The sequence below is a fragment of the Elephantulus edwardii genome, unplaced genomic scaffold, assembly GCF_000299155.1.
Source record: "Elephantulus edwardii isolate Elephantulus edwardi_28Jun2011 unplaced genomic scaffold, EleEdw1.0 scaffold00221, whole genome shotgun sequence".
Lineage (NCBI taxonomy): Eukaryota > Metazoa > Chordata > Mammalia > Macroscelidea > Macroscelididae > Elephantulus > Elephantulus edwardii.
In genome coordinates this window covers 2,193,613-2,213,535 of record NW_006399971.1, presented here as the reverse complement: position 1 = coordinate 2,213,535, position 19,923 = coordinate 2,193,613, and the positions used below count along the sequence as shown (strand labels likewise).

The 19,923-nt window shown below is 51.0% G+C and overlaps 2 protein-coding genes across 2 annotated transcripts; one reads left to right on the top strand and one right to left on the bottom strand.

Annotated features, from left to right (window-relative positions):
- The first annotated feature begins 2 nt into the window (after positions 1-2).
- MGAT4B (mannosyl (alpha-1,3-)-glycoprotein beta-1,4-N-acetylglucosaminyltransferase, isozyme B) lies at positions 3-11,189 on the top strand. Its single transcript, XM_006898115.1, has 15 exons — positions 3-103; positions 6,723-6,908; positions 6,990-7,130; positions 7,215-7,348; positions 7,705-7,751; positions 8,050-8,163; positions 8,398-8,473; positions 8,640-8,754; positions 9,124-9,254; positions 9,388-9,495; positions 9,627-9,820; positions 10,189-10,267; positions 10,355-10,442; positions 10,530-10,642; positions 10,726-11,189. Exons 1-15 carry the CDS (start codon positions 7-9, stop codon positions 10,747-10,749), a joined length of 1,647 nt encoding a protein of 548 aa, XP_006898177.1. The 5' UTR covers positions 3-6; the 3' UTR covers positions 10,750-11,189.
- A 1,845-nt stretch (positions 11,190-13,034) lies between these two features.
- On the bottom strand, positions 13,035-15,061 carry LTC4S (leukotriene C4 synthase). The gene is made up of 5 exons (XM_006898150.1): positions 15,004-15,061; positions 13,685-13,784; positions 13,525-13,595; positions 13,357-13,438; positions 13,035-13,176 (listed from the first exon to the last, which is right to left on the bottom strand). The coding sequence occupies exons 1-5, from the start codon at positions 15,059-15,061 to the stop codon at positions 13,035-13,037; spliced, it is 453 nt and encodes a 150-aa protein (XP_006898212.1).
- Positions 15,062-19,923: the final 4,862 nt, after the last annotated feature.

The following is a 19,923-nucleotide window of genomic DNA, read 5'->3' as shown; positions in this document are numbered from 1 at the left end:
CCGGAGATGAGGCTCCGCAATGGCACCTTCCTGACGCTGCTGCTCTTCTGCTTGTGCGCCTTTCTCTCGCTCTCCTGGTACGCGGCGCTCAGCGGCCAGAAAGGTGAGTCCCCTAAACCCCGCCATCTCCCAGGTTGGGCCCCGATCTGGTCCCACACGTAGGCACACCTGGACGCGGGCGGCCGGAGGGTCCAGGCAGTGGCCCCAGGAGGCGGCCGGAAGCCGACGCAGGCGCCCCTTCCCAGCCCGGGCGGCGCGAGAGGACGCCCCTCCCGTCCTCGCCCCCACTTGTTTGCTGCTGGAACAAGGAAATTTTTCCCTGACCCGAGCTGGGCCCCTGGGGGCCGAGCGCTTGGCAGGGTTGGGGTGTGAGAGGAGTGGTCCCGTCCAACGCTTGGATTGGCCTTTGTGGCATAGTTAAACTGATGTTAGGGTGGTCACTGGTACCTTCAGGTTAAGGACCCTGGAAATTCTCAGAGATACAAGGTCACAGAGATGGCTGTGAGCAGTGGTCCCCAGCGTGCCAGCCCCAGGCACCTTTGCAGGGAACACTCACAATGTTCTGAGACAGGTGTAAAGCAGCCAGAAATCTAGAGCTGGCCTCTGCCCCAGCCCACTTTTCTTGATGTTCCTGCATGCCTAGCTCCTGCGGCAAGCCCTGGAGGCTGCCAGTAGTAGTGAGTAGAGGGCCTCCTAAGCAGCCCGGCCAGCACTGATGACCTATAACTTACTTTGTGTGGTCTGGCTGGGCGACCTTGATACCTGGAATTGGTCAGGTACTCTGCGATCCAGCCTTGGCCCTCTTAGCCTGGCCAGGACATTTGGACACTGACCAGAGTTGGTGGTGGTGGAGTGCAGAGGAAACCCTCAAAGGCCCTTACCCCCTGAGCCTGAAACAGGAGGCATCAGGCTTCCTTCCTGCCTCCTGGCCTTCCTGCAGGAGGCCTGAGCAGATCAGGCAGGGGCTAGCTAACCTTCTGCCTTCCTCCCTCCCACCTCCTGCTTCCCTGTCCCCAACACCATTCTAGATAAGGCTAGATAAGTAGGATCAGGCACCTCCCAAGGCCAAACTCCCCAACTACTTCTGCCAGCTCAGCCCAGGCTCTTGCCAAGATTGGGCTTGAGGTCTCTAGTCCTAGTTCTACAGTACAGCAACCCAGGTCTGGAGACCTCTAGGCTTGGCACAGGGAGCAAGTTCTCTGTCAATGTGATGAATCTCTCTAAGAGGGGCATGGTTAACCTAGAAACTGTGGGTGAGACATGTCACTTGGGGAAGGGAATTGGGCCTCTTGGGAGAGTGGCCACATAGGGAGACCTGAACAGCAAGAGTGGCATTGGGTTCTGGCAGGGCATAGAGGGCTGCCAGCCCTCCTTGTAGGGCTGGGGCACATTTTTTTCTATGTAGGTGATGAGCTTTTGCAGTCTATACTCAGCCAGATTAGTTCCTATGTACTTACTACAGCAGGTACATGGCCTCCTGATGGCAGGCACTTCAAATCAAGGCCTCTTGGACCATTCTCTGTACGGTTTGCCTCTACACCAGAAGCTAGCCTTGGGGACAGTAGAGTAGGGAGGTTTTAGTGAGTCCTTCTAAGTCCCACTGTACTGGAGGAGTAACATCCAGAAGGCTAACCCTACAGAGATCTAGGGAGCAGAGTACTACGAACCATCAAAGGGTAGAGCTCAGAGGGGTCATAGTCCTGGGGAGTAAAATTCCAGGAATCTATGAGGTGTGGAGAGGGAGTAACTATTCTGTTGGATCCCAGATAGGCCAGCTCTTTGGAAGCCTCAAGAGAAGCCAAAAATCAGGACTGTGATGTGAACCCTTGTGACTCTTAGATTAGCCAAGTCACTCTGTGTTTGCTGGCTGAGCAGGTCTCAGGACAGACACAACCATAACTTCCAGTTTGCAAAGATTGTTAGAACAGAGCCGGCCTAGGCTTCAGGACTTAGGGGAAGGGCAGAGGAGTCAGAACCTGCAGGACAGGGAGACCCAGGTGAAAGGGGTAGCAGGAGAAGGGACATTCTGGAAGTTCAGGAAAGAAAGATGAGACAGGAAGTCTCCCACAGTCAAGAGCAGTGAAAGTACTCGTAGGCCTTGACAAGGATTTAGGGCCCAGTATCACATCCAGCTTTGTCTTTGAAGCAACTCTAATAGTTCTCAAACTAGATCTTTAGGCACTTGCTAAAGGAGAAAGCAAAGCCTCCAGGGGCCTGGCCCTGGGCTACAGCCATACAATCTGCTTCAGTGTCTGGGCCAGGCTAATGCTACCTCCTGGAAACATGGACTTCAGGAAGAATAAATGCTCTCCTTGGCTCCAAGGGGAGGGCACAGGGCCTAAAGAGGTAGTGACCATCACTCTCTCCATAGCCCCCTGTTCCCTGAGGTTAACAGCTAAAGCTGACATGTGCCTGTGTCTCTCTGAGCCTGTCTCACTCACCTCCTTAAGTACTAGAGCATTTTACTCTAGCTTTACTTAGCTCTTGGGCCTGTTTGTTTTTGTGGTGGATTTATTTTTTCAACCAAGAAGGAACCAGGTGGAAGATTGTGGTGTATGTGACCCATCAAAAGGCTTTTGGGTGTCCTGCTTACTGTGTCTTCAGGGGAAGAAGTGAGAAAGGAGCTAGACCTCATTTCAAACAGTGGGGCCCAGCTCTGATCCTTCCCTGGGGCAGCTCCACTAGGGGCCAGGCACCTGCTCCCCTCCTCTCTGGGGTGCAGAGGTTTGGACAGAAGGAGAAGTCAAGGCTTCTCCAGCCTCAGCTCCAGGAGACTCTACCCAGTCCAAGACTTTGCCTCTGTCTATCATTTGAGCTTCCTTCTTAACCTCAACATCTCACTCCACGCCCCAGCCCCATGAGGGTTGTAGGATGCTGAGATAGCCTGGCAGAGCCTGGCATAAAGCCCAGCTATTTGGAGGCAAGCATGGAGCTCGTTTCTGATTTTAGAGGCAAGCACAGAATGGACCCACCACTTGAGATGCCAGTAATTAGAGTCTGGGTCTGGAGGCTTCCAGGTAGCAAGCAGGGTTAGGTAGGAACAGGGGCTAATGCAGAGACTCAGGGCCTTCAGTGTTCAGGGAAATGACAGAAGAGGTCATTGTGGACTATGTATGATGCAGGAGGCAGACTCAAGCAACCATTGGGTATCAGCCCTGGTATAAGGAAGCTCAAGACCTGGTTTGGGGGCTGGGGACCTGGGGAGCATCCAGGGCAAGGGAGCAGGCTGTGCCCAGAGCTAGGGAGTAGGCTGTGCCCAGACCTAGTAGGCTAAACACTTCTCTTCCTCAACTCCTTAGCCTGCTTCAGACTGATTCCACTTCAGAGAGCTGTTTTGGTATGCCAGTGGCCCAAGGACTGCCTCAGCAAAGACTTGGGCCTTTGGGCCCATAGGTCTCATAGGATATAAGTGTCAGTAGGCTTTGCAGCAGTCAAAAGGGAACTACATGCCTCATCCTGGAAGCTCTTCATTTTCTCACAGGGGCTCTGAGAGCCTCAGCAGCTAAGTGTTCACTCCCTATTTGTGTGGGCTCAGCACGGGTCAGGTAAGTGTTGGAGGGCTTGGCTTCCCTGGTCAAGGGATTCCAGAGAGAAGTTTCAGAGATCTGTAACCCAATAGCCTCCCTCCTTCTCTCTCTTGGGGCTGCTTTGAAGTTCTATAGGCTTTACTGTGATGAACAAAATACGGAGAAGGGAGAGATACAGGGATGATCTGGAGGAGTATGAAAGATGGTGCTGCTGGGAAGATCCTCCCCACAACAGGTGCCAAGCCCTGTAGCATTCATTCCTCCTCTCCTAGGACTTGGCATTGAGTCCCCAGTTCTTGGCTACTATAGGGAGGGTGTCTGAGATGATTGGACTTTGGCTTTGGTCATGACCTTTGGTACACAGACCTGTGAGGGTTAGCACCTACCAGGGACCACTGACAGGCAGGGGCCTGCAAACCCACTAGGCATCAAGGAACAGATGAACTGCTCTAAGGGTAATAATACAGGGGTTCTGGAAGGCCTGCTAGCCATGAAGATTTTGCAAGTAGGTTTTGAAGATTACATATGTTTTCATCAGGCCTAGAAGCAAAAAGGAAATCTCATGTTTAAAGTTGTAAGCACTAGACAAATAAAAGGAGCTGTGGCAGATTGCAAATAAAGGAGGCAAAAGATAGATTAGAAAAGGCCTTGAGGATGGAGCCAGCTGCTGGGTGTTGTTTATCTCATTCTTACTTGCTGATCCCCGTAGGCCTGCAGAGCAAGGCACTAGGTGCCCTGGGGACCCCTCTGTGTTGGGCACTCCCCTGATTGTGGAGGAGGAGGCCACCTGCTCCACCTGTGCGGTGCTGCTAGGACTTGGCCTATGCTGTTCATTGCTGTTCTCCGTCTGCATCTTTAACGCCCTGGGCTGGGCCTCCACCAGCTGGAGTTCATTTGGAAGTGTTGACACAACTCTCTTGGGTGCTGGACAAACCCTTCCAGGTGGCCCAGGCTTCATCTCGGTCTTTGGAGACACAGATCAGGAAATTCAGAGAATTCAGAGCTCTCTTCATCACTGACTCACTGGGTGACCTAGAGCTTGTTTCTTTTGTTTTTGCTTTTTTAAAAAAATCTTGTGGTTTTTAAAAAGAGGTTTTACATATATATATATAAAATATAAATAAATATAAAATATATATGTATGTATGTGTATATATGCACACATATATATAGTTATATATAGTTATATTCTATCAAGTCAGAAGGGACTCATAGTAGACCCTCCAGCAAGGTTTTAGAGGCTGTAAATCACACAGGAGAAGATTGCCCATCTTTCTCCCATGAAGCAAATGGTAGATTGGAACTGTGTACCTTTGGATTGGCAGTGAAGCACTTTACCACTAGGCTATCATAAATATATATTTACATATTGATAAGGATTACACAGGCTAGGACAGAGTTCAGATCTATTGTTTATGGGGTTGCTATGAGTTGTACTTGATAACACTTTACTACAATATATATAACACAACCTTTGCCATGTCAACCTTTTTTTTTAAAATTTTATTTTTATTTATTCTTTTTTTGTGTGTGTGTACCATCAAATCGGATCTTACTGGTACAGGAGGAGATTGTCCCTCCTTCTCCGGCAGAGCGGGTGGATTCCAACCGTGTGCCTCTGGGATTGCAGTGCAGCTTCTTGCCACTAGGCCACCAGAGCTCCCCCATGTCAACCTTTTTTTTCACATGCACAATTCTGTGACATTAGTTCCTGTCACCATGTTGTGCAATCATCATCATTATCGGTACACATTGATAGGGTCAGCACAGGATAGGACAGAGTTCAGATCTATTGTTTATGAGGTTGCTATGAGTCATACTCGATAACAGTAACTATTAACACACACACACACATTACACAACCTTTGCCATTTCAACCTGTGCATTTTCACATGCACAATTCAGTGACATTAGTTCCTATCACCATGCTGTGTAATCAAATATCAACCATTATCGACTTTCAAATTTTTCACCCTTATCAGACACTCACTGCCCCTAAACAATGACCCCCTTTTTTCCTCTCCCTCCAATCTCCAGTAACCACTGATAAACTTTGGTTCCTGTACATTTATTGTTGTTGTTGATTGCCTTTGAGTTGAGCACGATTCATAGTGACCTTATGAACAAAAGGCCTGTAGCCCCTCTACAACTATTGACATTTATCCAAGTTCATAGAGTCTCCTGAGGCATGTTGTTTAGGAAGTGGATGGGATCATACAGTATTTGTCCTTTTGGAGCTGAGTACTTCACTAACCATGTTTTCAAGGTTCATCCATGTTCTAGTTTCTGTAGGACTTCATTTATCTCTGTGACTCCATTGGATTTCATTGTGTGTGTTTACCATATTTTGTTTATTCATCCTTCTATCAGTGTACATTTCTGAGCTGCTTCTGAACTTCATGTGCCCATCTGAGAAATAGAGATTGTAACTACAGTATACATACACCCTCTGAACTGCTGTGTGACTGAATGGGAATCTAGGCACGTGTCTAGTACATAGAGAGCAACAGTAGGAACTGTGGCAGTGACAGACAAGACCCCAAGTGCATATTGTCATAGACCCTGTGCCAAATTCAGTCCCACTTGGAGGATGAAAAGAGTAGTCCAGGGAGGGGACCATCTAAGGAGGGGGGGCCTATCTTTGGATGGGAACGGGGCTGCCTGTGACTTGCCAGTGCAGGGGTGGGGGTAGGGGGGAGTAATGTACAAGTGCTGAGAGGAGAAAGAGAAGATTGGTGGCCTGTGGCACTTCTTGAGGAGGGGCCAGGTCCTTGTGCCCTGGAAAGGGTGATTTACCCTCTGGAAGGAACACTTGCTGGGAGAAGCACAGGCTCTGGGAGCCACCAGGCAGAAGATTCCATCTCAAACCTTTCCAATCTCTGTCCATGCTTGCCCCACAGGAGCCTGGCTGTAAGTGATCCCTTGGGCCTTCCCACTGCAGATGCTTTCTTAAAGGAGAAAATTGCTGGGGGAGGGGGCATGGCCTGGAAGAGCGCTAATTCCCCTAGTAGATGCATTTCTTCCCCATGTATGAATGTTGTGAGTGTTGATGGGACTTTAGAGTGACTCTTATATAACCCTGGAGAGCTCACATGTAGCAAGCACCCGACATGCATACAGGCTAGAGCACACTCACTGTGGTAGGTCGGCTCTAGGCCGCCCCCTGGTGATAGCAGGCAAACCGTCCGCCTCCAGGCGATGTAGTGGACGTGTACCAGCGGGAGTTCCTGGCACTGCGGGACCGATTGCATGCAGCTGAACAGGAAAGCCTCAAGCGCTCCAAGGAGCTCAACCTGGTGCTGGATGAGATCAAGAGGGCTGTGTCAGAAAGGCAGGCGCTGCGGGACGGAGACAGCAATCGCACCTGGGGCCGCCTAACAGGTTAGCTGCAGAGCCTGTGTGGAAGAAGAGTGGGAAGGATTTAAGGCTGCACTTATCTGAACAATTCCTTACCTCATCTAGAGGATCCAAGACTCAAACCCTGGAACATCTCACACAAGCATGTGCTGCATCTGCCCACTGTCTTCCATCACCTGCCACATCTGCTGGCCAAGGAGAGCAGCCTGCAGCCTGCAGTGCGTGTGGGCCAGGGCCGCACCGGAGGTAGGGTAGGGCCAGGGAGGGGAACAGGCTGGGGTGTGGCAGACCCAGGTGCTGTGCCCAGCATCACCCCTGCATCCCTTGCAGTGTCAGTGGTTATGGGAATCCCAAGTGTACGGCGAGAGGTGCATTCGTACCTGACAGATACACTCCACTCACTCATTTCGGAGCTAAGCCCGCAGGAGAAGGAGGATTCAGTCATCGTGGTGCTGATAGCTGAGGCAAGTGGGTTGGACCATCCGATTGAGTGGACATGAAAGAAAGATACACAAAATAATATGAAGGAGAAATAAAACTAAAACAAACTTTTCAGTAGATCATTAATAAATATTTGACTATCAGACCCATTCATAAGTCAAGATAGGAAATTGAACAAGAAATAGTCTATGAAAAGACTAGTACCCTGAAAGACTATTTTGTGATGTACATATAGCACCGTAGACCCAGGCTCTCATGAGGGGGGCAGGGCTTCTTCTCTCCATGTGTGGGCATCCACAGCCTGCACACTTCCCCCAGCCCCTTCTTCCCAGGTCACTTGGGGTGGAGGCTCGGCTTAGAGTGCTTGGTCTCCCCACAGACTGACCCACAGTATACCTCGACGGTGACAGAGAACATCAAGGCCTTGTGAGTACCAGCAGCCTGACAAAGCTGGTAGAGGGGGGTACCTCAGCCCGGGTGCCTGCCTCCCCCACTAGCCAGTATTTCCTCTCTGCTGAGGAAGAAGCTCCCGTGGGCTGAAGGGAGAGTGTATGTAGAGGTGACTCAACCCCTCTCTGGAGCCTCACTACCTTAGTAGGCTGGGTGTAGTGTGGGGAAATGTGTGTGTGGTGGGCCTCAGGAAAGGGAAGTCTGGCTGACTCGGTACACCCCATCCTTTCAGTCCCTGTAGGCTTCACACTTACTAGTCCTTCCTGTCTCTCAGGTTCCCCACGGAGATCCATTCTGGGCTCCTGGAGGTCATCTCCCCGTCCCCCCATTTCTATCCTGACTTTTCTCGCCTCCGTGAATCCTTTGGGGACCCCAAAGAAAGAGTCAGGTATTGGCCTTCCCCCTATGGTCCCAGCAACCTGCACATCTCTGTGCAATAAGAATCTAGTCTTATCAGTCTAAATAAATCCAGGGTCCTTCCAGCAGTGCCTTGCTATGCCGTGCATGATGGGCCTGGGTCCCTCCCACTCAGTGGGCTCCCCACAACCATTGTTAGTCCCTATGATGATAGCCCCACTGGAAGGGATCCTATGGGTCTGAGGCCCCTATCTCTGTCCCCTAGGTGGAGGACCAAACAGAACCTCGATTACTGCTTCCTCATGATGTATGCACAGTCCAAAGGCATCTACTATGTGCAGGTCAGCACTGAGATCCTGCTGCACCTCGAGGGCAGTGTGGGTCAGGTGCCAGTGGGAGGCTTTCTTGCTTTGTTTTGCCCTTTAGTGTTGAGCTTGCTCTTATGCCCATCCTGAGTCTCAGCCAGTTGTCAGGGGTGATCTCTCTCCTTCCCTCCTGCCTGTGTAGCTGGAGGATGACATTGTCGCCAAGCCCAATTACCTGAGCACCATGAAGAACTTCGCCCTCCAGCAACCCTCAGAGGACTGGATGATCCTGGAGTTTTCCCAGCTTGGCTTTATTGGTGCGTACACCCCCTGCCACCTTATCACAGACCTCCAGCCAGCCTACTTCTCTGCCTCAGTCATCATCTGTCAGTCCCTGCCGTTTTTCTCATCCCATGATCATGCTGTGGTAAGGCTGCAAATCTTTGTGAAGATTCAAGCCTTGTCTAGAATTCCTGCCCCAGCCCCACACCATGCATTCCCGCTCCCTCTCCCAGCATCGGGGATCCCTGGCTTCACCACCCACATGCCTCTTGTGCCCACATCTGTCTGAAGCTTGCAGACAGTCCCCCTGGGTTTTCTCTGGGACTCTCCCAGTGATCCTCACAAAGATTTAAGTAGGACCTGCCCTACTCACTCAGCTCCTCTCCCTCCTGACCCCAATACAGGGAAGATGTTCAAGTCACTGGATCTGAGCCTGATTGTGGAGTTCATCCTCATGTTCTACCGGGACAAGCCCATCGACTGGCTCCTAGACCACATTCTGTGGGTGAAGGTCTGCAACCCTGAGAAAGATGCGGTGAGTGTGGGATACTCCAGTGGACTGGCTCCTTGTCTGTGTGTCTCTGCTGCACAAGGTCCCTGACTGTCCTCCAGGTGAGGCCCTGTCTTGGGAGGCAGGGCTGAGCCATGCTGCTGCTCTCTTTCCATAGAAGCACTGTGACCGACAGAAGGCCAATCTTCGGATCCGTTTCAAGCCGTCCCTCTTCCAGCATGTGGGCACTCACTCCTCCCTGGCAGGCAAGATCCAGAAACTGAAGGTGTGCCAAGCCACATGCTCACCAGGCCCACTGGGCTGATCTAGGCAGACCCTAAACTGGGGCCAGAGACGGGTGACAGGACAGATCCAGGATGTCAGCCCCCTAACCTCACTATCTCTCCATGGCTTCAGGACAAAGACTTTGGGAAGCAGGCACTGCGGAAGGAGCATGTCAATCCACCAGCGGAGGTGAGCACGAGCCTCAAGACATACCAGCACTTCACCCTGGAGAAGGCCTACCTGCGTGAGGATTTCTTTTGGGCCTTCACACCTGCTGCAGGAGACTTCATCCGCTTCCGATTCTTCCAGCCACTACGCCTTGAGCGGTCAGTGCTGGGGGGAGAGATCCAATTAGGCACCAGCCCCCAAGGTACAGCCTTCACCACAAATGTCCGGGTCTACAGGCACCCCTTAGAATCTGAAGCTAATTACTAAATTTCAGTTGTGCCTTAGTTTCTTAGTCTGCAAAGTGGGGTTTATACTTAACTGTAGCTACTTCTAAGGGTGGTAGTACCCCTGGTATTTATCACCATTCCCTCTATGAATAAGGCTTTGGTGGCTGTACCCAGCTTTTCCCCTGTACCTAGATCCTAGGCTTCCCAGGCCTAGGTCTGGCCTTTTATTTTGGGGGCTGTGGGCACTGCACCTGGGCAGGGGCCCGCCATGCAGCAGCTCACAGGCCTGTCTGGTGCAGGTTCTTCTTCCGCAGTGGAAACATCGAACACCCAGAGGATAAGCTCTTCAACACCTCTGTGGAGGTGCTCCCTTTTGATGTGAGTGTGGTGGGAATGGAGGTGCACTGAAGCCTGGCAACACCCCAACCAAAATACATAGTGACAGCCCCTTGTGTTTGTCCCCAGAACCCCCAATCAGATAAGGAGGCCCTGCAGGAGGGCCGCTCAGCCACACTTCGGTACCCTCGGAGCTCTGACGGTTACCTCCAGATCAGTGAGTTGAGGAGAGGGGCAGGACTAAGCCGGCAGGCCCTGTGGCTGGAGGTCTCTGGGACAGTTTCTCAGCCCTACTCTCTCTTAGGTTCCTTCCACAAAGGTGTGGCGGAGGGTGAGGTGGATCCAGCCTTCGGCCCCCTGGAAGCACTGCGCCTCTCCATCCAGACAGACTCACCAGTTTGGGTCATTCTGAGTGAGGTGAAGTGGGCTGGGTGCAGGGAGCAGTATTTGAACCTGACTGGCACTTTGAGCCCTGCTGACCCTCAGCCCTGCTCTTCCAGATCTTCCTGAAAAAGGCCGACTAAGTCCAGGGCTCCTGAGGGTGGCAGTACCTGAAGACCACGATGTAGCCGCTGCTTGGGAGGACTAGGTGTGGCTGCCTCTGCCTGAAGAGCCCTGCCTGGAGCAGGGTCCAGGTGGCCCGGGGTCCACCGCTGGCCCGGAGGCCCCAGTAGCTGGTGCTGCCCCGCCACTGGGCCTCGGAGGAGGCAGGCGGCCCCCCACTGTGCCTGAGGGTCGGCACTATGCCACCCAGAACGTTCTCACTGGCAGGCTAGAGCCAAGCCGTTTTAGAAGAGCTTTTTCCTGGGTGCCCGCTGTCTCTAGCGTGAACACTGGAATGCATATACTACTTTATGTGCTGTGTTTTTTATTCTTGGATACATTTGATTTTTTCACGTAAGTCCACATATACTTCTATAAGAGCGTGACTTGTAATAAAGGGTTAATGAAGTGTGTGCTTCAACTGGAATGTTCCTCTCCTGCTGACAGCCTTTTGGATTTCCCTGGTATGCTGGGGTTAATCCTGTGGATGTGTAGAGGAGCCTCAGCACCAGAAAGCTCCAGCCAGCTTCAGCTCTAACTCTCCCACCAAGCCAAAGGAGTCTTTCCTATCTGCGTGGCTGCATGGCTGTACGGCACTTCATATAACCCCAGCCCCATCTTCTTGAGAGGGTCTGTTCAACCTCTGAAGATGCCCTCAAAACACCCCCACCCCATATCATATCACAGTGGAGGTGTCCAGGCATCCAGACCCAAATATCCAACATTCAGAGCCTTCCTTGAACTACTCAAACCCAACTCATCCCTCAGCCTTCTTATATCCCTCCTTCTTAATAGGTCTGAGTTCTATCCTTATCCTAGATCCCCAAGACCCTTCTCATCTTTCCTTCCTGGTCTTTGCAACATGGTAAGGTCTTCCCTAAAATGAGCTATCTCACACAGCTACCCCCGCTTCAAAAGTTTGGCCCGGAGGGAGCTCTGGTGGCCTAGTGGCAAGAAGCTGTGCTGCAATCCCAAAGGCGTGAGAGGTTCACAGATGCTCTGCTACAGATGAAGGGGAAATCTCCTCCTGTGCCAGTGGGATCTGATTCAAAGGTACACAACAAGAGAACAAACAAGCTTAGCCCTTTGTTGGCTCAGCTAATCCCTTTTAAGGATGTTTTGTCTGGCCAGCAAGCCGCCTTTCTGGTGTCGGTCACCAAGGCACCTGAATGTTTCCTTGAGAGTTATCAAGACTAAGACTACACTGAGTATTCCTCATGGTCATCCACACTGGACCTCAGCAGGAATTTTCACCCAACACCCACCCCTTTCTAGATGCTGGAGACTTGATCACCAAAGCTTCCTTCTTCTTCCTGTGTACCCGGGAGTTGGAACCCATCCACAGCAGACCCTCCAGCAGGTTTTCAGACGCATTTAATCCACCAGAGGAGATTGCCCATCCTTCTCCCACTGAGCAGCCAGTGTATTCCAATTGCCACTAGGTCTTTTGGTTGTTGTTGTTTTAAAGCCCTTGCCCAGGGTTCCAAGCAGATTGACAGATGGAGTTGGATGAGGAAGCTCTAGTGGCCTACTGTTAAGATGCACTGCAATCCCAAAGACACGCAATTGGAGTACACCAGCTGCTCTGCAGCATAAGAATGGGCAACCTCCTCCCTTACTATTAACTTTCTGATAACCTGAGAGTGTCAGTTATGGAGTCAGTTGTGATTCAATGGTACACAACAACTGTGTTGGCTGAGGAAGACCCTCAGTGAGGTAAGACTGACATAGCGGCTGCAGTAATGGTCACAAGTGAGTCAGAGATGATGAGGGTGGTACAAGATAGGACAGGGTTACAATCTGCTGTTGCTAGTAGAGTTGCTGTGAGTGTACATTTTATCTGTTCTACGGCACCTGACAGTGTTGGTTGTGAAGGCTGGTGGATGAAGAATAGGACGACTGAGGGTCTTGCTAAGTGTTGAAGGCATGCACTGGATAAATCCTGGTGAAAAGGGCATCATGGCCAGGAAGAGATAAAGAACTAGATCTTTCTTTAGGCACCCAAGGTCTCCAGTGCCTCGCTGAGCTCCCCTAGAAGAAAACTTCCTTCCACAGACCGGCCCACCACCTCCGGAAAGCCCTCCTGGCTGTTCCACTTGTTGCCTCTAGGCTTCCTGGCAGTTCACAGAACTTCGCAGCAACTGCAGGTTCTTAGCCATGGAATTTTAATTAGAGACTGTAGGGTGAGCACCCCACCCCCTCCCCGTCGTCCGGGAGGCGTCAGGTCTTTTCGGGCTCCTCGGATGCCCTGTGTATCCTCGTCGTTTCAGACCTCAGGCAGCAAACCCCACAGTTGTGCGAAGAGTGCAGCACGCAGTGTGGCCGGGAGGAAGTGACCCAGCAGTCCGAGCGCCCCCAGGGCCATGAGCAGCCAGAGTACACGCGCGCTCGTGTAGAGCGGGGTCAGCCTGTGGGCGGTGCTCAGCGGAGGTGGCGCAGGCGGGGCCCTCCGCCTTCCCCTGCGGAATCCGGCCGGCCCACCTCCTCTCCACCACGGGACCCCTATTTCACACCAGCTGCCGGGAAGCCGCCCACAAACCTGTCCCCAGACTGGTTTCCCCTCCCAGGAGCCCCGCACGGGTTCTCACCTGAACTGCGCAGAGCGTGTGTATCCCTGAAAATAGCGGAGGCGCGCGAACAGGTAGACCAGGCCACATATCGCTGCCACCCCTGGGAGAGTTGCGGGCGCGGAGGCGTGAGCTCCCAAAGGCACGCAGGCGCTCACTGCAGCCCCTAGCCCTGCCCCACGCCCAGACCTTCGTGAAAAAAGACGCCAGCAACCCAGAGCGTAGCAAGGAACAGCGGGAAGTACTCGCTGCAGTTCACCCTGCGGGGGCAAGCATAAAAAAGGCGTCTCGGAGTTGGGTTTCACCCTCAGTGTGCCCGGGGCTCTGGGCGCCCCCACCCGCGCCTCACTGAGCTCGATAGACGCGCTCGAACTCCGGGGGGCCGGTGGTGAGCGGTGGCGACACGCGGTAGGTCCGTCGTGCCGAGATCACCTCCAGGGAGAAGTAGGCTGTGGAGGGGGCGGGAGAGTCAGGTCCGGCACCCCCCAGACACCCCCAGCCTCCTGGTCCCGCTCTCTGGTCTGGCACGCACCATCTCCGTAAAAGGAGGCTCTGTCCTGCCCTAGCACAAGGACATCTGCACTTGGGAGGGGCCGCTAGAAACTTTGACTTGCAAAAAACAGGCAAATAGACACCTCAGACTCAACTGTGGGGTCCAAAAAAAGGAAGTGCCACCAGAGCCCCAGAGAACAGAGCTGTGTGCATTCCATCAGGTCCCTGGTCCCGCTGGACCTGACTTTACCTCCCATCGGGGTCACTCAAGCCTGAGTCCTTGTGCTGCTTCCAAACTAGCATGGGCTTCTGCCTCAGTTTGCCCTTTAGCTTGCATAGACCCTGGCTTAAATCTGACGTACACTGTCCTACTTCCTACTTGGAGCTTGGACTTTTCCAGCCTAACTCCAGAACTCTGCCACCCTTCTTTCTAGGCCCTAGGGGTTCTCTTTGTCCTAGCCAGGCCCCAAATCTCCTCGCACTTCCAACTCAATACTTGGTGTTTCCTGTTGTGTGTGTCTACAAATCTTGTGGTCCTAGTGCTTTTGGTGCCAGGCCCTTTGCAGACATAACCATCCAGAAGCAATGAGTGCCAAAAGGTATCTGTGCTAGTGTATCTCTTCCTTCTGGAGAGAGGGAGTTGGCTGCCCTATTTAAGTACTGACTGCTGTGCAGACATTTATCCTGACTTCCTGTAGCTCAGCACAGCCTTTCTGCCCCATTTGACCCTGATATTTGCTTCCCTCATCTAGGGTTCCTTATGCTGGCGGAGGGTGGTCAGTTGCCAATCTTACTCAAGGTGTCTGACATCCCTGCCTCACCCAAACAGTCCTCAGGGTTAAGACCTTTTCCTGTTTCACTGTCGGTCCTCATGACCAGGCTCTCAGCTTTGGTCTTTGGAAACTCCAGTTCCTTGTAGACACTACAGTGTTTACCCTACTGACCCTCCACCCAGGTTCTTCCCACCCCACTCCCCTCAGCTGGCAGTTGGACTCTGGGGCATTATGGACTTCTGTGAAGCCTTAAGAGCTTGGTGACTTCTGGCCTAGGCATCCTCTGCCAGGGCTGGAGGCTTTCACATCTGTCATCTGGCAAGGGCCAGCTCCTCCCCAGGGCCTAGAAGGCAACCCACAGAAGCCCGATGTCCACTCACATCCCAGACAGGAGCCAACCCACCTTGCAGCAGAACTCCCAGAAGGGTGACAGTGGACAGAAGAGCCACTTCGTCCTTCATGTTGCTGGCAGCTCTGCTTGGGCTGAGGTGGCTGTAGGAGCGCTAGCGTGTAGCACTCTTATCAGCCTCTGAGCAACAGCTGGGCCAGAAGAGTAGTTGCCTCTGAGCTCTCTCCACCCATCTCAAGGCAGGGGAGCATGTGGGTGTGACCATGGCCAGCGAACTGAGGGCCTGGCCACCCTGAGGGAGGAAACAGTGGCTACAGGGAGCTGGAGCAGGGGAGAACAGCCAGCCTAGCCACTCCCTCCTTGTCTCTGCGGCTTTCATGGCTCTTGTGCTGGTTGCACCCAAGCCTGCCCACCCACACCTGGTCCCCACTCAGGATGTGTCCAGCTGTCTCAAGAACATTGCTTCAATGTCTCCTATACTCTGCACTCTCAGCAGGTTCCCACTAATCTTTCAGACTTCTCCCTTATCTTGGGTCCCATCCCAGGAAACAAGACTTTCACCCCTCACTTCTCACCAAGACCCACTCTCTTAAGTGCACTCACTTATGCTCATCTCCAGTGCCACTCTTCAAGTCCCTTCCTGCCCTAGTCATCTCACCTGGTACACATCTGGCTCCCTCTACCACTTATTTCTATTTTCTTCCCCTCCCTCCCTTCCTTCCATCCAGGTATATACTGTAAAATATAGCTCTAACTATTGCCCACCTGTGCTGAAACTGCTCACCTGCGTTTCCAGAATCGAGTCCAAGTAACCAAACGAGATTATTGCTCTCTTCCTTTAAGAAACCTTTGTCTTCAAGAAGCCAGTCTCACAAGCTTCATACATGTAGACTCCCTTGTTCTTGGCTGTAGCTGGTAGGTGGAGGCACCTGCCCCAAAGGCTTGGCAGGATAGATCAACACACTCAGATGGCTGAATCCATCACTGGGCCTCTCATGCTGAACAGACACACATTTCTGCCTGCCCAGTCTGTCTCCCTGAGGCCTTGACCCTTCCAAACTTGGGTCACTGAGTGGCAATCTAGGGAAGTCTCAGCTACAGTGTTTGGGCTGAGCACGTGAAAACAAGCTGATTTGGAACTGTGAGACACAGTTTTGGAAACTTTCTAGAACTTTGGGGAAGTGAGTATGGAGATCACTGAGAACAGCCAGGGGAGGACAGAGGAACACAGGGACTGGAAGGAGGGTGCCGGCATCCAGCATCTCATTCTGCCCTTTGAATTTTGTAAGACAGTTGCTTTTCTTGGCAGCTCAAGATGGTTTGAAGTGACTTTTGGTCAGCAGAAACAGAATCCAGAGAGATACCCTCAGGCAGAAGCTGCACAGGGTAGGCCGTACAAGGGACATGAACGAGCTGCATGTCTTTCACGGAGCTGCAGTGTCCCTGGGTCCTGGACCACTGTGAGGACAGCCATTGCAGCCCTGGACTGCTGTGGGCACCTGCTGATTCAAAGGAATCTGCATGGAGGGTTCACCCGCCTTCCTGAGTCCTGCCTCCAGCTCCTGTGCTGGCTTCCAGTGCCAGGCCTTGCTGCTTCATGGGTTCCCCTAAACCTCTTCTGCCATCTCATCACTTGATCTTTGCCTGTGTCCTCTGGTCTTCATTGCCCCTCATAAGTGAACTGTTCCCCTACGGGGGTCTCTGTAAGCTTTGTCTAACTTTAAGCTTAGGTGGCAGCAGCAGTGGATACGTAGAGATAGAAGCTGAGACACAGTGAGGGGGAAGCATCCTGGAGCAAATGCCACTTTTGTTTCACCTTTTCTGCTTCCTCTTCCCTAAAGCCTGCCCTGACTACAGTGCCCAGCTCCAGCACCTCTCTGATGCAGACTGCTGGGAGGGTGGGACTCATGCCTAGGTACCAGCAGTGCCATAGTGCACGGAGCTAGAGTGGTGTATAAACTTTGTGTCCATATGCACACTTATGGGGAGTTCATACATCTGCGTGTCTGTCAGGGCCCGACCACCCCAGTGAGCACATCAGAGTGAACCTATGGGCCTGAGTGTGTGTCCTCGTGACTCTGACATGGTCAGAGTCTCTGCCAAGCTCCCATTTCCTCTGAGGCCTGGGTGTCCTTCATCTTAGTTCACTATCGTCTGCCTTGGCAACAGGAAGCTGAAGCCTAACATCAGCACTTTTTGAGGAAGTCCCTAGACAGATGTTCAGAGCAGGATGAGAGTCTCAGCACCTCCCTCGGCCCCTGGAGCTCTCTCAGACCCCACATCTTTTCCTGAGCAGTTGCTTTCTGGTGCTGGGCCAGTCCAGGCTGACAGGAAGCCCAGGCCCAGACCTCTCAAGGCCCCAGACCACTGACACCTACCTTCCTGTCCCACCGTGGGGGTACCACTTCAAAAGGAATCTGAGAGCTTCTTGTAGGACACATCCTCTGTGACTCAGAGGACTTTAAGGAATCATCTGATAACAGGCTACACGGGCCCCTGAGAATTGACAGGGGCAGCCTGGCATTGAAATGACAACTTCAGTACAGGAGATCATCATAAACAGTGCCTAACCACTCAATCCCTAAGCTTGGAAAAACAAAATATTTTGACATTACTTCAGACTTAGAAAAAGAAATTGCATGCAACCTTCACATAACTTCTAATGTTAAAAATGTTATATAGCCTTAATACAGTTAGCTAAACTAGGAAATGAAGATAATATCTGGGCTAAACCATCAGCCATTTTACAGATTTTATCTTTTTTTTTTTTAAGTTAAAGAAACTTTATTAAGGGGTCTCCCGGGTAGGATTCCTTGGTCTACAGAGAAAAAGACAGACAGACAGACAAACCAGGGAATGCCACCAGATTGTACCATGTTTTACTGTTGTGTTAAATTGTATCTCTCAAAAAATTTGTCTTAAACTCTTAGCCCTCCATACCCATGGAAGTAATCCCATTTGGAAACAGAATTTTCTTTGCTGTGTTAAGTAGTGTGGGCTCTAAATGTAATTACTTATGAGATATAATAGTAAGCTAACCATCTACAAACCAATGCATTGAGTAATGCCTAAGACAATTCACAGTGACTACGTAGCATGTCCCAAATCTCTAAGAACAGCCGAGTCAAGCTATCATACAGTATTAACCATCTCATCCAGTAGTGTCCTTTTTCTGGTCCAGGATTCAATCCAAGATCCCGTAATGCATTCTGTGCTCATTTTGCTTAGTCTTCACCAACCTGGAATAATTTGTCCAATCTATCCTCAGATTAAAAAGTGTCATTGAAAGTATGCATAGCCAAAAATAAACATAAATTAAACTATTTCCGCATGTACAGTTTTTCCAGGGAAGATAATGAAAATGACCATAAGTACATGAAAAGATAACTAAATTCATTCATCATTAGAAACCTTTCTTGCCCAATGCTGAACCACCCTCACAATCTCATCTGTGCTTAACTAAGCACATTGTTGTAGTCACTATGTCAGCTGTCTTTTTGAGGGTCTTCCTCTTCATTTAACCACCACCTTTCCAAACAATACCCTCTTTCCAGGAACTGGCCACTCTCGACAACATGGCCAAAGTATGTTTCTGTGAAGTAGCTGGTAGATATGAACTGCTGGCCTTTCAGTTGGCAGCTTGATAACATGCTCTGGTGGTCTAGTGGTAAGAAACTGCACTCCAGTCCCAAAGGCATGCAGTTCAAATTCACCTCTCTTCTTGTGCAATTAAACTGTTTCCAAAAACCTACTAAAGGTTCTGACTTAACGGTGTACAACAAAAACAACATGCCATTAGGGTTCCTAAAAAGCAAACAAACAAAAAACCGGCAACACACGATCAGAAAAATTGAAGAAGAGGTAGGTATCTACAACCAGGAGAGGATAAAATAGATGAATGGGATCTTCTAAGAATCAAATCCCTATGCACATCCAAAAACTTCTCCAACAGGGAAAAAAGGAAGCCACAGACTGGAAAAAAGTATTTGGTAATGGCATGTCAGACAAGGGATTTATATCTAGAATTTATTTAAATACTCGAGCACCACAACAAGATAAAGGTGGTTGTTGTTGTTATGTGCCATCGAGTCGTTTGCGACTCATAGCGACCCTATGTACTAGAGCTTTAAACGCTGTTTTATCCTGTGCCAACTTAGCCATCTCAAATGCACTTACTCCCACTGCTCCAGTCACAGAATTGATCTAGCTCATCGAAGGTCTTACTCTCCTTCGCCGCTCCTCCGCTCTGCCAAGCATGATGTCTCTCTCCAAGGACCAGTCCCTCCTTGCAACATGCCCAAAGTCTGTCAGACGAAGCTTCAAAATCCTTGAGTCCAAGGGGCATTCCGGCTTCACATTCTCCAGGACAAACCTGTTTGTTCTCCTAGCAGTCCATAGTATATTCAACACTCTTCTCCAGCACCAAAGCTCAAAGGCATAAATTCTCTTTCTATCAACCCTATTCACTGTCCAACTCTCTGATGCATAGCTCATAATTGCAAAGACTATAGCCCGGATCAGATGCACCTTAGTCTCCAGCCTGACTTCGTTGTTCTTCGGTACTCTTGAGGGGTGCCTCACAGCCGACTTTCCCAATGCAGTTTGTCTCTTGATTTCCTGGCTGCTGTTACCAAGAGTGTTGATTGTGGAGCCAAGCAAACTAAAACTGCTAACTATCTCAATCTCTTCACCATCCATACTGATGCTGCCAATTGGCCCAGTGGTAACAATCTTTGTTTTCTTGATGTTGAGCTTCATTCAATCCATATAGGAGGCTGAAGTCCTTGACCTTCTGCAGCAAGCGCTTCAGGTCCTCCTCAGTTTCAGTAAGCACGGTTGTGTCATCTGCATAACGCAGGTTGTTGACGATTCTTCCACCAATCCTGATGCCACATTCCTCTCGTACAGCCCAGCGTCTCAGATGATCTGCACACAGATTGAAAAGGTATGGAGACAGAATACATCCCTGACGGA

Excerpts from the sequence above, each read along its gene's own strand:
- MGAT4B (XM_006898115.1), top strand. The coding sequence starts at position 7 with ATGAGGCTCCGCAATGGCACCTTCCTGACGCTGCTGCTCTTCTGCTTG. Across the intron at positions 9,255-9,387 it reads GCAACCCTGAGAAAGATGCG|AAGCACTGTGACCGACAGAA; the intron begins GTGAGTGTGGGA and ends CTCTTTCCATAG. Across the intron at positions 9,496-9,626 it reads GCAAGATCCAGAAACTGAAG|GACAAAGACTTTGGGAAGCA; the intron begins GTGTGCCAAGCC and ends CCATGGCTTCAG.
- LTC4S (XM_006898150.1), bottom strand. The coding sequence starts at position 15,061 with ATGAAGGACGAAGTGGCTCTTCTGTCCACTGTCACCCTTCTGGGAGTT. Across the intron at positions 13,439-13,524 it reads TGGCGTCTTTTTTCACGAAG|GGGTGGCAGCGATATGTGGC; the intron begins GTCTGGGCGTGG and ends CAACTCTCCCAG. Across the intron at positions 13,177-13,356 it reads ACACGCTCTGCGCAGTTCAG|GCTGACCCCGCTCTACACGA; the intron begins GTGAGAACCCGT and ends CACCGCCCACAG.